Here is a 14,413-nt window from a genome sequence, read left to right as displayed (position 1 = left end):
GTTCACACACATAGATGACACAAATTCTGATATCATTCACTTTTCATTAAAACACACACACACATAATTCAATTTAATTCTATTTTATTTGTATAACACTCTTAACAACTGACGTTGTCTTAAAGCCGCTTTACAAAAATATAAACATTCACAGTAAAAACTGCAAATGTTAAAATTATATTTATCCCTAATGATCAAGCCTGTGGTGAGGAAAAACTCTCAGAGATGATGTGTTGAAGAAACATTGAGAGGAATCTCATCTCACCTCATCTTGGTGACACTGGAGAGTGTGATTATGAATAATGTCATTTCTACAGTTGTATATAGTCAAGTGGGGTTGTGTAACCAGGAGCTTTTGAGCAATGTACACACACTACAGCTCTATATAACTAAATACACAATAATTCAATTAAATATGTACTCTTATTCCTGTACTTGTATATGTCATTTATACTCTAAATATTTCATATGATTAATGATTCACTTTCACTGACTGATGAGATTTTCACGCACAACAGTCTCTACAGTTTAGACAGAATAGTATGAAAAAAAATCCTGTAAGTGGAGGGTCTGTCAAACTCATTGATGTGAGAGTGACCAGTTTATATTAAGTCAAATAATCACTTTACAACCGGTGATTGGTGAGCAGAAAAGCAAAGGTGTTTCCCATGATAGCCTCAGGTTCTTGTTCTTGGCTGAAAGACGTAGAACCTGATGTGTTCTTCTGCTGTTGTAGTCTATCCACCTCAGCCTTTGATGTTTTTTGTATCCTGAGATCACAGTTGTAAAGAGTGATTATTTGAGTTACTCTAGACTTTCTTTGTTTATCACACCATTCTGTGTAAACTCAACAGAATGATGTGTGTAAAAAAATCTCAGGAGATCTGAAATACTTAAACGTACCTATCTGGCACCAACAACCATGCCACGGTTAAAGTCAGAGAGATCAGACTTTTTCCCCATTCTGATGTTTGCACTCTATATTAAATGATTTAACAATTTTTTTAAAGTATTTTCAGTCACTTGTTAAAGGCCCTGTTTTAAGTCTTATGTGGTGCGCACCTCCCATGGGTGAGGCTCTCTGTGGGCGCTGGGTGTAGCTCTTATTTCTGAACCTGGTTTTTGCTCTCTCTCATCAGGCTTTTGCGATTACAGCCTCTTGGCCGCAAAAACACACACACACACACACACACACACACACACAGTTCACGTATGCACAAGTTTTAAAATAAACCTCCCATCTACAGTCCTACTGTACAGCTTACATACTGTATATATATAAATGTACAAGGTCTAAATCACACAAATCTATTTTGAAATTTCCTGAACACATGTTAAATGATAACCTATTTATCTCACAGATGAGCATTTAATGTTCTTGATGCTCATAATCAGGGACCCCCAAGAGCAACCTTATGTGCTCCCACTTCACCTTTAAAGCAGGTGTTACAAAAAAATAAAAATAAAAAAATAAAAATGGCTTTGTTTGGTCTGTTCATCAAGTTAAGCTTAATGCCTTCATGATATTTTGTCTGCTACAATACAAAACATAAAGAAATCTCTACAGATGGCTCAAAGGCACACAAACCTCCCTCCATTAAAGTAAACTCCACAGAGCAGACTTTTACTGTACACATCACTACAATCAGCAATACAGTTACATTCAATATGTATACAGAGATGAATATTTTAATTCACTATACACTTTATTAGGATATATTTAACATAATATCTTTATACCAATATGGTCACATACTGTTCCAGTCCATTTAAATCCAGTATTTCTGTTTTGCATCAATAAGTCAGTCGACTAACTGGACTGGAAATCTGTGACCTGCAGAAAACACACAACTTTTAAAAATACAGAGGCAATTATTTTAATACACAGGTTTAATATACTTATACAATCAAAGGAGAATATTAACAAAAAAAAGTAGATAAAGCAATAAATAAGAAACCATCTTTCAACTCCAGGGTCTCCAGTTCCATCTTGAGCTTTAGGTTCTGTTTTTCTTGTGTCTGTGTAGGTTTCCTCCAACCTCCAAGAAACATGCCAGTCGATTGATTGACTACTTTAAGTTGCCCTCAAGTGTGGGTGTGCTGGATGATGGATAGGAATAAAGCGCTCATTAAAAGGTTAGGAGTCTGTAAGGGTGGCTGTTATTAGATACGGCTGCTTTTTCTATGAAATGACGTAGATGGTGCAAAACTGCAGCTTGAAGGACTTAATAAAAATAAAATAAAATAAAATAAAATAAAATAAAATAAAATAAAATAAAATAAAATAAAATAAAATAAAATAAAATGTATTTGCTGAGTGCCTGCTCCTTTTGCAATCTAAGATCACGGTTTTATAATAGTTTAATCCCACTTTACTTGGCTCCTGAAGAAATCCTGATAGAATATATTATTTTGGATTGTACCTGCTCGCTTCTATTTAGCAAAATATAAAATAATCATTTAAACCATAAAACAATGCTGACTATGATAAAGCGGTTACTGAAGACGAACAGATAAATATACAACGCAGCGCTGCAGATGAACCCATGATAATGAATCTTCTTTACGGTCCCATGAGCTTAATCTCTGAGCCCATGGTTGTGTGAGTCCACTATGAGTTTTGGGTTGATGCACACCACGATGAGAAACCTCAGAAAGCTGCTGCTTGCACATGCTAATAACAAACTAGCAGCTGAACTGTTTTGCTGGAGGAAATTACGAATCATGAAAGACTGGAAATAGGAACATAACTATACAAAATGAGTCAACTGACTTGTGATTAAAAAAAAAAAGTGGATTGCAAAACATAAAAATAACGATAAATAGAGTAGGACTAAAAAAAGACCATGTATAAAGCAGTTCATTTTTCTACATGTGCATGTTTTTTTCTGAAGTAATGAAGTAACAAGATACATCAAAATTTAGACCTTCATATATTTTTTTTTTTTGAGGTTTGGTTTGAAAGGTGGCCACAGTTTAAGGTTCCCGTCACTAAGCAGCTCTACTGCCACACTTCGATGCACAACTATATTAAAAAAAAAAAAAAACACTTCCTCTTCCTCTTGTCAGTCTAAAGAGCTTACACATTTCCCTATGCAACACCAGTGCAAACACAAATATTATCATCTGTGTTGACAACCAGCTTCTCTTGGGCCTCTTGAGGAAACTAATCTCTATTCATCAGGATATGACAGATTTGGCATAGACCGAATGCAGGCACAAGTTCATGCTGTTTGAGTATTTTACAAATGATTCGAGTTCTGTGAGTCTCCTGTTCAGCATTATGATGTGCTTCAGTTTTGTTTACCATTAAAAGAAAAGCTTGACTTAAAAAAAAAAAAAAAAAAAAAAGATTTCACCACATACTCCACTTCAAGAAAAAAAGAATGAGAGGATGTGACCAACCTGATCTTCAAGGCAAATGCTTGGATGTTTTGATTTTCAGTCAGGTTTAAGATTTTCATACAAAATCCAAAGATCCTAATGTCTATGCCAAAGCTTCTGTATCATGCAGGAAGCTGTTGAGAGTGAGATCATCACCGTCTTCATCTTCAGTGATGGGGATCAGTGCTCCGTTGCTTTTCGGGTGTCTCGGAGTGGGCATGGGATGATCGGAATCGTTCATTAGGGTAGATATGCAGACCATCTCCGTGTCATTAAGCAGGCTCCCCCTGTGCCTGTATCTGTTCCCTGCCAACTTCGTGGCCAAGATGATGGTGGTCATGATGAAGATGGTTGCTAGAGCAGCCAAACTGGCGATGGCGATGAGGCACCGACCAACAAGACCTTCCCTTTTTGGTTCAGCAGTAGGACAAAGTTTGGTAGTTGATTTGTCTGTTTTTTGGGTGCTGTATGGTTTAGTTGACGTGTGAGTTGGAGTGGTTTTTATATCTCTGGTTGTCGAAACTGCTGGCTTGAACGATGTTCTTGATGTGGTAGCGTCTATTACCATATGATGCGTCGTCCGCAAAATAGGGGCAGAATTTGTGGCATTCGTTCCATTTGCTCCTACTGAAGCAGAAAATGTTGGAGCAGAGCTTGGCGTTGTGAGGTCCAAACTGCGATTTTTCTCAGGGAATGCGGTTTGTGCAGGACTTTCAGTACCTGCCATACTTTCGTTACCTGCTGGTTGATGTTTGGTGCTGTTTGTTTCAGTTCCTTCTATGTTATAAAGGTTTTCAGAAGTTCCATTTCCCTGTGCAGGTTGACTGTGGGCTACTTCTGTAGTATTCTGGCTTGGTGTGCGAGCTGTAACCGACAGTTCTTCTCTGATCCCCGTGGTCTGTGGAGGTCCATTTGTGGGCTGAAGCATGGTTTCATTGTTATATTGCTGTGTGTAGTTGGAGACGGTTGTATTTTCCAGATTCTTCTCTACTACACCAAGTGAATAACTGCCTGAGACCCAGCAGCTCACAGTGAAAAGAAAAAGAAATGACCTCAAGTTGAGCTTGGTAGTCATGGCTATTAGCTGTTGAGCAAAAAAAAAAAACAAACAAAAGATGTTATAAGCATGTCTATCAGGTAATATCTTCAAATCTGAATGAAAACGTCAATCCAAAAAGATTTGTATTTCAACCACAATGTTTAGCTCATGCATAGTTTCTGTTGTCGTCCACGTGTTCGAACATTACAGACTTCCTTTTCTTGAGTCTAACATGTACATCTTTCAATTTTCCTTTTCATGCAATGAATATGCCTTCAGATAGAAATGTAAGAAAAATACATCACAGCTTTTAGCATTTACTACAAAGTTCCTTTCTGGGAGAATGATGCCTTACCTACTTCCCAAACACGTTTGTAAAAATTGTAAAAATAATACATATATATATACATATATATATATAACTATTTCTACAAATCTATAATGATCATACCAATTACAGATTATGTAAAAGGAGATAACGGTAAAGGAAAATAAGTCTATATGCATGTACCAAGTAGAAATACCTGATGTCTGGTTGGCAGCCCTTTCTGACTCGGATACTTTATGCCGCTTCAGAAACTTCGCAGTGTTTAATTCAAGTGCAGGAAGTTGCCTCAGTGTCAGACCAAGCTGGGGTTTCAAACTGTGACGCAAATGAGTCTGTTTAAAGCGAGTCAGTTTTAGCTGCAGTTCCCTAATCTGACAAGTTCTAAGCAATTGACAACGACAGTGACTAATTATGTACTAATATACCTTCAAGCTTCCTCCTCAAATTTAAACCACAATATCCTGTCATCCGTGATGATGTGATACACAAGTACAAATAACAAGGAGACTGGGTTTTTTTCATCAGATTTTATTGGGTTTATTCACTTTATGTTCCATTAAAAGTGAACAGGGAGACTTTGGAAACTATGGCTTCAGTTTCTTATGCAGTTTGACAGAGGCAGCATTGGAATGAAAAGTGGAGATATTTACAGAGCAATTTCATGAAATCACATCCGTCAAGCTTTCTAGTTCGAGCTTTCTTGTCGACTTTACCAAAATCCTTCAGGTTCGTCACATACTCTGTTACAACACATCACAAAACACGCCGAAACACTCCATAACCTTGGAGGAAAAGCAACCATTACGACCTTAAATCACAATTGTAGAAAGAAACAAAACAAAAAAAAAAACATGGGATCAGTGAAAAAAACACTAATAAGTTTGATTTCACTTGAACTAGCAATTAAACCGGTGGGATCCAACCAACAAGGTGTCCTATTGGTACATTTAATCACAAAAATCCAATTACTCTGATTGACACAAACACACTACAAGTTAACGAAGCAGTGATGCTAATACATCTTTAAGAATAATGTGATCGAGGATCAGTGTTTCTTTTCATTGTTTGACTACAAACCTGAAAACTTCTCACCACTGCTTTATGGAATGGTTTTGGAGGAATACAGTTAATATAATTATGCAATAAATTAACCACAGTGACGTGTGTGTGTGTGAAGTGGATCGACTTTACTGTTAGGACCATAAAGCAATTTGGCAACGCACACTTCTTACTAATTAATGAATGACAAATGATACTTAGTTTCACCTACTGACCAATCAGTTTTGAGAAATCAAATGGTATAAAAAGCGTTCAAAATTTCTATACGTAACTGCTACAAACACTAAATCAGGCTGAAACCCTACCATGCTTGCCCTCCAACGTCATTCTACCCATTCAGACGTAATTTAAACAGTAAATCTTTTCATTCTTTCATGCATGAATCCTCCATCCTCTAAAACAACAAAAACACTAGCTAGCGTATCAAAAAAAAAAAAAAATGGCACATCTATTCTTCCTGAACCTCACCCCCATTAGCACATGTAAATAAAGCTCTCGACTCAACAAAATCCCTTCTAAAATCTTAACTAAAACTGTGAGAGGATGAACAGACATTAGGTACTGTACATTTCTTGTAGGTGGTTTGAGCAACAATAAAGAGGATGTAAGACACCTGCGAACACCTCTCAGTTCCTGAAGGAAGCACCGAAAGAGGAAAAAAAAAGGAAAAAAGGGAGTGGGGGGCCGTACAGGTAATTACACGAATTACAACAGAAGCTTCCTTACAGTGTTTGCACACTTGCTGGGGTTAGCAAGCTTTACCCCCCCCCCTCAACTGTCAGGATTTGTTGTAAGCTTCTAAAGACTTCTTAAGCAATCAGGTCACAAGTTAGTGAAAAGTTAGTTGTTAGGATGTTATGAAGGGAAAATTTCATCTGCAATATTCCAATATAACAAACAATAAAAGCTTTTGGGAGAGATCTGACGTCTCTCTTTAACTGTAGCTACAGGGATTCGAGTCGCATAAGCTCTGTTCGTCTCAGCTTCTGTTTTTCTCTTAAAAGGCAAACAGCCTCCTGATCGTCTTTATTTCATTTACATTTATTACCAATAATATGAACAACTCAAATCTAGCACAGGATAGTTGATTAGTTAGCTAGGACTGTTAGAGTATAGTAGTTCTAGTGTATTGCAAGATATGCACTTTTTCTGAGGGGGGGGGGAAGCCAAGTGTGAAAGCACTGTTTTATTCCCCTGACCTGGGAGAGCCTCACCCATTAAGTGTGTCTTAATCTGAGTCAGAGTTTACGTTTCATTTATAGTATAGGACGCAGTCTAGACAAACTTTAGCTACACCCTTAGCAAGAGTCGGTTTTGCATGGCTAAGAGAGCAGGGCAGTCACTACTTCCTGCACAACGGAAACAGGAAGTGTAAAAGAGTAGGGCAAAGGCATCAGTTTAGATCCCCGCTGAGATCAAGATTTGCTGAAACACGTTGAGGAACTAAAGGTCTGAGACGTTTCATAGTCTTATGAGGTTCATTTCGGAGTAATAAATGTTAATACTTTGATCAGGAAAAAAAAAGGAAGAAAAGGGTGGCTTGATGAACAAAGCTAACATGGCTAACATGGCTCTTGGTGTTAGTTTGTTTAAATATCACTTCAGCATGAGCCAGAACGAGGACCTGTCTGAATAACAGATAGAGCTGGTTTGATGTAAAATGTAAATACTGAATCATAAATGTCTGGGGAGAAAAAGAGGAGGGAAAAAAAGCGCTGCTGAATTTTTTAAACATGGACGATCAAGTGGAACGCCAACGACGTGGTATTTCCTCTAAATTGTTCCTTATGAGACTCAAAGACACAAAAACGAGACGGGGGATGGGGGGAATCCAGGAATGTGTTCAGAAATTAGGGGGGGAAAAAAAACTTTATTGCATGCATTTAAGATAAGGATAGGATACTGATTCTAGGGGGGAAAGGAAAAAGTTTGGAATGCTGAGAAAAATTCGAATGAGACCCTGTGTTCAATGTTCATGGATAATGCTGAAAAGTTACACCACTATACAAACCATTTCCAAGCAAAAAAAAAAAGCTCTAAATGTTCATGTTTAAACATTAGATTAGAGATCAAGCTAAATATAAAACCGTGTCAGTATGTGGATGTTGCTTTCCTCTGTCAATCTGTACATCCAGACTGCTTGGTTAAAATCAGCGTCAAAACAGGAATATTTCTTGTATAGAGACCTTTTAAAGGGTCGGATAAATCAAATAAATCCCCTCACTTGCGTTACCGGCCTATTGCAATGTCCCTTTTTAGTACAAAGTGGACTAAGTGTATTTAAGAAAGAAAAGAAAAAAAAAAAAAAATCTATGGTCAAATACTGTCAAGAAGGCCCGTATATGAGCTTCCTCTAAAAATTTGGCAACAAAGAAGAAGGGATGGTGAGGAATGCAATACTGATTTCAATATTTGAGCATACACAAGTACAGTGAATGCTTCACATTGGAATATTGGTCACAATTTCTTTTTATGGACTATAAGAAATGAACACCTTTCAAAAAACACTAAATAAAACACAAGTGTCACTTTCTGAACAAGGTTAAAAAAAAAAAAAAAAAATCTTGGCTTTTGAGAGAGACCTATGCTTTGTCTCTTTCCTGCTGTCATTTTGCAAATGTACCTGGTTCAAGGGGTTAGGAAAAAAAAGGAAGAAGAATGAAGAAGAATGAAACAATGGGGGAAAAAAAAAAGGAAAAGAGTTCGTCTTGGAATGTTGGGCAGGTCTCAGGCGGAAAGAAGTCGCAGTGACTGGCAGTGACTAGTCCCGCCCACCTGGCCAATAGAATTTCCTGAACAGTAGCTGGGGAGGGGTGGGGTTGGGGACAGGGGACTGGGTCCTTCAGACGTCCATCTGGGACAACTGCTCCTCGAGCTTGGCGATTCGCTTTTCCTGACAGCTCACCAGCTCTCGGAGGAATTTGATCTCTTTTAGGACCTCGTCCAATTTCGGGTCGCTTTTCTGTAAGGGGGAAAAAAAAAAGAATAGGATTAAAACAAGAGTCTCCAAGAACATATTCTGGGGTGTCAATCAATAAGCATGACTCTTCACATGACATATGAAGGAACAGAGTGAGTAGGCATGCAGAATATATATTAATATTCCAGAGCCATGGGATTCTTCTTTCTGATTGGTCAGAAAGTCTTTGGTGGACGGAGTCATGCTTACACAAGCTGTGATGTCTGGAAATAAAAAACATGTAGCTTCCTGAGGCTTCCGTATTTATGCGGAACTAAGTAATCCTAGTCTCCATGTGTCACTGAATGCAAAAGTTCAGTGCTTACGAGTGTCTGACACAATCACTAAACCACATGAAGATGTTTTGTGTTACAAGCGCAAATGTGAAGCATTAAAACGGATCAGAACAGATAATAGGGAGCAGGTTCAACATAAAGAGATAGAAACATACGGCACTCGGGGCCGCGCAAGCCGTTTTGGTGACAGGAGCAGTGGCGTTGATCTCTGCATTCTTGCTGGGCTTGGGCTTGTTGTCCAGAATGTTCTTCTTGACCACCTTGAGGTCGCGATTCTTGGCTGGGATGTAGCCGTCCTTGAGCGAGATCAGGATAGGCTCGCCGTTTTTGCCCTCAAACCAGTCCTCGGCCTCGATGGCACAGTCGGGTCCTGCCGTGTCCGGATACAGATCATCCTGGAACAGGTCCGACTGAACAGTGTGTGAGAGAGAGAGAGAGAGAGAGAGAGAGAGAGGGAGAGGAAGTTTGATTTTAAAGGGGATTCACAAAATGATGTAATGTTCAAAAATAACCGACAACACATCATGTGTTTTTTTGTTACAATGCTTTATACAAACAGGAAAGAACCTATTTCAGACCTTGATGTGACCTTGAGTCTGGTTAAATTAACCAAAAAAAAAAAAGTTGCATCTGCTGGATGCAATCAATCACTGACGAGTTAAAAAATAATATTGAATAGACGCACATACAAAATAAAATAATACTTAAAATAAAAATGTCTGCACCTTCTAGTGGAAAATACATACAAAAAAAAATGTAAAAGGTAAACAAATCCATAGCCTGGGTGCCTGAGACAAGTAGAGTTAGTTTAGCCTACTGACTTTTGCCAAGCAAACATTGTATTTGGAATTTATATTTAAACAAAATGCCCTTCCCTTTAATCATATCGATTTTTACAAGTCTGTATAATTAGAATGCACAGACACCAGACCAGCATCAGGAACTCACCATATGACTAAAAGTATAGACACCTAAACAGTTACCCCATTTGTGCTTGTTGAACATCCCATTCCAGATTTATCCACCCTCCATTCTAAGAAGGCTTTTCACTTGCGTGATTGTGTACAAATCATCTGAAAGGTGTTCAGTGAGGTTGAGTCAGGGCTCTGTGCAGCAGTACACCTTAACACACCATGTCTCATGGAGCTTTGTGCACAGCCGCATTGTCAAGCTAGAACAGTGTTTGAGTCTCTTAGTTCGAGTGGAAGGAAGTTGTAATGCCACAGCTTACAAAGAAATTCTGTACAATTGTGTGGTGTGCCTCCTACATTGTGGGAACAGATTGAGGACAGTGTGTATGTCTGCATGTGTGATCAGGTGTCCACATACATTAGGCCAGATAGTGTATGTGGAAACACAAAGAAAACCAATGAATCTCCCATATTGCCATATTTACACCAGTCAGTTTGGTTTCTAGGTAAACACCACAACCCAACCCAGAAGATTCTACCTGTGTAGTAGGCTAACTAAATGTATTTGTCCATTATAGATGTAAAAACACACATGACTGTTCATCCACCAGAACAAGGAAGGAAGGAAGGAAGGACTCACCTTTCTTGGCACTGTCATAATAATGGGCTCACACTTCCTCTCATGCAGCTTGTAAAACCTGAAAAAAATAAACACACAAAATGTTTAGTTATACTGCAAAAGCAATGCAGATAAACAGCTAAAAGAAATAGAAAGGGGATTTTTTTTTAGAGGGTTGTGGGTATGTGCTGCCACCTACAGGACAATCATTCACAAACACACACAGACGCTCACTCGCACACACACTCACAATAAGGAGAAACCTGCTGCTTTGGTCTCACCTGGAGATCTCACACTTGTTGACGTCCAGGCCTCTCTTGGGCATGTATCCCATGCCCCTCTGCGGCTCCTTGCTGGAAAATGTGTTGAGGTAATGCACGTACGGCGCCTCGTTAGTGATCTCAAAGTAACGGATGCTGCTGTCACCCTGACCAAGAGGGAAAACAAACAAGGTTTGAGACTTTCAGAATTTAAATAGGTCAGAAGGTGCTGATTAATTTTCCTCATCAGCACAACAAAATCACAGGTCAGAGTGTTTCACAGACACCCATGAGGTACAGGGTGTGCTTTTAAAGAAAAAGAATCAGCTTTGGGGTTGTAACTCCACTTCATCATATCACCCTGACACTGGTGGTGTCACCCTGACACAACAACTGTTTTCCTAAAAGCAGACTATAGCAAAGTACAGTATGTTTTTAATATTTTTGCTTAATTGTGACCGAAAACAAATACACTATGAGGCCAACAGTTAATCACTAGCACCCAAAACACCACTGCCTAAGTCTAAGAGGAGAAAGAGATGGGGAAAAAAAACCTCACTCAGTCAGACACACACACACAAAGTCAGACAGACAGACACTCATTCAGACTCACTCAGTCAGACAGACACTCACGACACACACACTCAGACTCGCTCAGTCAGACAGACAATCACTCAGACACACTCATACAGACACCCACACACTCAGACAGACAGACACTCACTCAGACAGCCAGACAGACACTCACGACACACACACTCAGACTCGCTCAGTCAGACAGACAATCACTCAGACACACTTATACAGACACCCACACACTCAGACAGACAGACACTCACTCAGACAGCCAGACACTCACTCAGACAGCCAGACAGACACTCACGACACACACACTCAGACTCGCTCAGTCAGACAGACAATCACTCAGACACACTCATACAGACACCCACACACTCAGACAGCCAGACAGACACTCACGACACACACACTCAGACTCGCTCAGTCAGACAGACAATCACTCAGACACACTCATACAGACACCCACACACTCAGACAGACAGACACTCACTCAGGCAGCCAGACAGACACTCACGACACACACACACACTCAGGCAGCCAGACAGACACTCACGACACACACACACACTCAGACCGACAGACAGACACTCACGACACACACACACACTCAGACCGACAGACAGACACTCACGACACACACACACACTCAGACCGACAGACAGACACTCACGACACACACACACACACTCAGATCGCCAGACAGACACTCACGACACACACACACACTCAGACCGACACTCACGACTCACACACACTCAGCTCTGGAAGATCAGAGACCTCAGTAACAGATCTAATATTTACCTTTCCACACAGGTACACCACATTGGTGTCAGGGTCATAGAAAGGCAGAAGGACTCCGTTGCTCGTGTCCAACTCGTGGACTGTAATCGGGTCCTCCATGTTTTGCTGGTAAAAAAAAATCATCAGCAATGTTTATTACTATATTTTTTGATTCATTGGCTAATAAACAAAACAGCTGTAATTCTCATAGATTTGTCAATTACAGTGCGACCTTGTCAATTACAGTGCTACTTTATCTATGTAAAGTCTCAGTGTGATCGATTTTTATCCCCATCGCTTTACTCAGATTCCCAACCACATGTGACCTGCTCTACTACTCCATTTTGAGTCTTCAAGCCCGCAGTAGTTATTTCATCAGTTATTTGATGCCTAATTCGACTGGATGTCTGGAGAAGGATGCATTTCTGTAAAGTGTGTGTGTGTGTGTGTGTAAAGTACTCTACCGGGTTCCAGAGTGCGAGCTGCCTTTCACTCATGCGGCTGAAGCCAGTGGTGAAGACCTTCCCATCAGACAGGAAGATGGCTCTCATGGGCCTCGCACCCTCGTGAGCCTTATCCTTCTCCTGACACACAAACACATATATATTTGAAGCAGTCCTGCATGTGTGTGAATATGTGTTTGTGTGAGTGCGAGCGCGCATACCGCAACAATCTCCCCCTTGCGTGGGTCAATGACGCGCACTTTCTTGTCCTTGCAGGCCGTGCAGATGAGGCTGCCGTTGCGGTTCCAGCAAGCGCTGTAGATGACATCTGGGTGTATGTCCTCCAACGTGATGAGCGCCTCGCCCGTGCCCACGTTCCAGATAATGATCATGTTATCACAACCTAAATTAAAATGATAAATGAAGAACCAATATAAAATGTAAAAAGATCACTGTGAATTGCTTCACTGCTCTCAGATCATGTATTAACAAAAACACAAAAATGTTACAGTGACTTGCTTAATGGTCGCTTGGGATTGTAGAAGAAACTGCTCTTTAACACACAAAGTATGTGGAAGTGATTGAGAGGATGATGGGGAGGAGGGTGAGTGTGCCGTCACTCACCAGCACTGAGCAGAACGTTGCGGGCCGTCGGGTGCCAGGTGATGATGCCCACCCGTTTGGAGTGGCCCTCCAGCACCACCACAGGCTCAGACATGGAGGTCACCAAGCCATTCTCGGGGATCTGCCACACCTAAAAATGAGACGAGATCCACGGTTTAACACGGATCAGACAGACAGACGACAGGAATGTTGCCACGGAATTCGCTAAGCAAATAATTAGTTAATGTGCAGAAAAACTAAAGTAAATATTGAACAGAGTTTAAAAAAGATGTAATGATGTACAGTGCAGTTATGATAATAATAAGAAGAAGAGACAATTGGATGAAAAGTTACAATAGTTATTTTTTTATACTCCTTACTTGTATAAATGTATGCAAAAGTTAGCAAAAGTTTATAAAGTCTCTGAGAATACTAATTAGCATGTTTGTGTCTGGATACACCCCCTGTCTGTCATTTAACAGGCAGCTCTACGGGTCACTGTAGAAACTGAGATTCGTGAATATGGACAGGAATCAGTCACATCATTTAAAAAAAAAACACCAGAGTAAAGAATCCGAAGTTTAGACTTTGCACTTGCATAATTCAGCCTTTAGGGGGAAGCAAACTGCAAGTATCTGTGCTGATCACTGCTCACAACACTAATCACTGGCTGATCTTTTGGTGATTTCTTTATACAGTCTCATAACAGGGATTAATATAATTTCGCTCCACCAGTTGCCAGTGAATGCCAATGAACAACAATAACAGCAGCAACCCAGCCATTTCTTAGCCCACATCTCTCCTTTCTCTTCTCCAAATAACTTCTGTATATATCCATTTCACTATTTCTTTCTATAATCCATACTTCTCGTCTTCCTCTCACCCACACCATACCATGTCTATACCTCCCAAACACACCTCTTACATTACTGCAGACATTCTCCAAGCATTAGGTCAGTTTCTGTAACTTCAGCACATCTCCCTTACACCGTGGCTTCACATATCAGTTAAAGATGTGGAAGAATATTTTACTGAAATGCTCATTTTGTCATGGACAGGTCAACTTTTGCTTCACCTTCAAAATACAGATTAAATTTTACTGTACAGTTATAAATATTCTTTTGTTACACAGTGAAAGAAAGAGGACTTCACA

At 39.9% G+C, this 14,413-nt stretch overlaps 2 protein-coding genes across 5 annotated transcripts in view; both read right to left on the bottom strand.

Annotated features, from left to right (window-relative positions):
* Window positions 1–106: 106 nt before the first annotated feature.
* On the bottom strand, window positions 107–5,107 carry selplg (selectin P ligand). Of its 3 annotated transcripts, XR_009203122.1 has the most exons (3): window positions 4,948–5,107; window positions 3,406–4,468; window positions 107–2,100 (listed from the first exon to the last, which is right to left on the bottom strand). XR_009203122.1 is itself a non-coding variant. In XM_058374740.1 (2 exons), exon 2 carries the CDS (start codon window positions 4,457–4,459, stop codon window positions 3,488–3,490), a length of 972 nt encoding a protein of 323 aa, XP_058230723.1. In that variant the 5' UTR covers window positions 4,460–4,468; window positions 4,948–5,107; the 3' UTR covers window positions 107–3,487. The 3 variants fall into 3 exon arrangements, 2 of the variants coding, with proteins under 2 accessions (XP_058230723.1, XP_058230724.1); XM_058374740.1 differs by having other exon boundaries at window positions 107–4,468; XM_058374741.1 differs by having other exon boundaries at window positions 107–4,468; window positions 4,935–5,021.
* Window positions 5,108–5,263: 156 nt separating this feature from the next.
* Window positions 5,264–14,413, bottom strand: part of coro1ca (coronin, actin binding protein, 1Ca) — a 42,885-nt gene continuing 33,735 nt past the window's right edge. For both annotated transcript variants that reach the window (XM_058374738.1, XM_058374739.1), the window contains exons 4-11: window positions 13,282–13,411; window positions 12,879–13,060; window positions 12,679–12,798; window positions 12,236–12,340; window positions 10,877–11,022; window positions 10,617–10,674; window positions 9,221–9,475; window positions 5,264–8,772 (exon numbers count right to left, since the gene is read on the bottom strand). In XM_058374738.1, coding sequence (XP_058230721.1) covers window positions 8,653–8,772; window positions 9,221–9,475; window positions 10,617–10,674; window positions 10,877–11,022; window positions 12,236–12,340; window positions 12,679–12,798; window positions 12,879–13,060; window positions 13,282–13,411 — 1,116 coding nt within the window. In that variant the 3' untranslated portion in view covers window positions 5,264–8,652. The remainder of the gene's footprint in view (window positions 8,773–9,220; window positions 9,476–10,616; window positions 10,675–10,876; window positions 11,023–12,235; window positions 12,341–12,678; window positions 12,799–12,878; window positions 13,061–13,281; window positions 13,412–14,413) is intronic.

The sequence above is a fragment of the Hemibagrus wyckioides genome, linkage group LG22 (assembly GCF_019097595.1).
Source record: "Hemibagrus wyckioides isolate EC202008001 linkage group LG22, SWU_Hwy_1.0, whole genome shotgun sequence".
NCBI classification, from domain to species: domain Eukaryota; kingdom Metazoa; phylum Chordata; class Actinopteri; order Siluriformes; family Bagridae; genus Hemibagrus; species Hemibagrus wyckioides.
The sequence above is the reverse complement of the archived record's forward strand: the minus strand, read 5'-3'. Positions and strand labels throughout refer to the sequence as shown.

What these genes read in the sequence shown, in the direction of transcription:
- selplg (XM_058374740.1), bottom strand. Translation starts at nt 4,459, where the DNA reads ATGACTACCAAGCTCAACTTGAGGTCATTTCTTTTTCTTTTCACTGTG.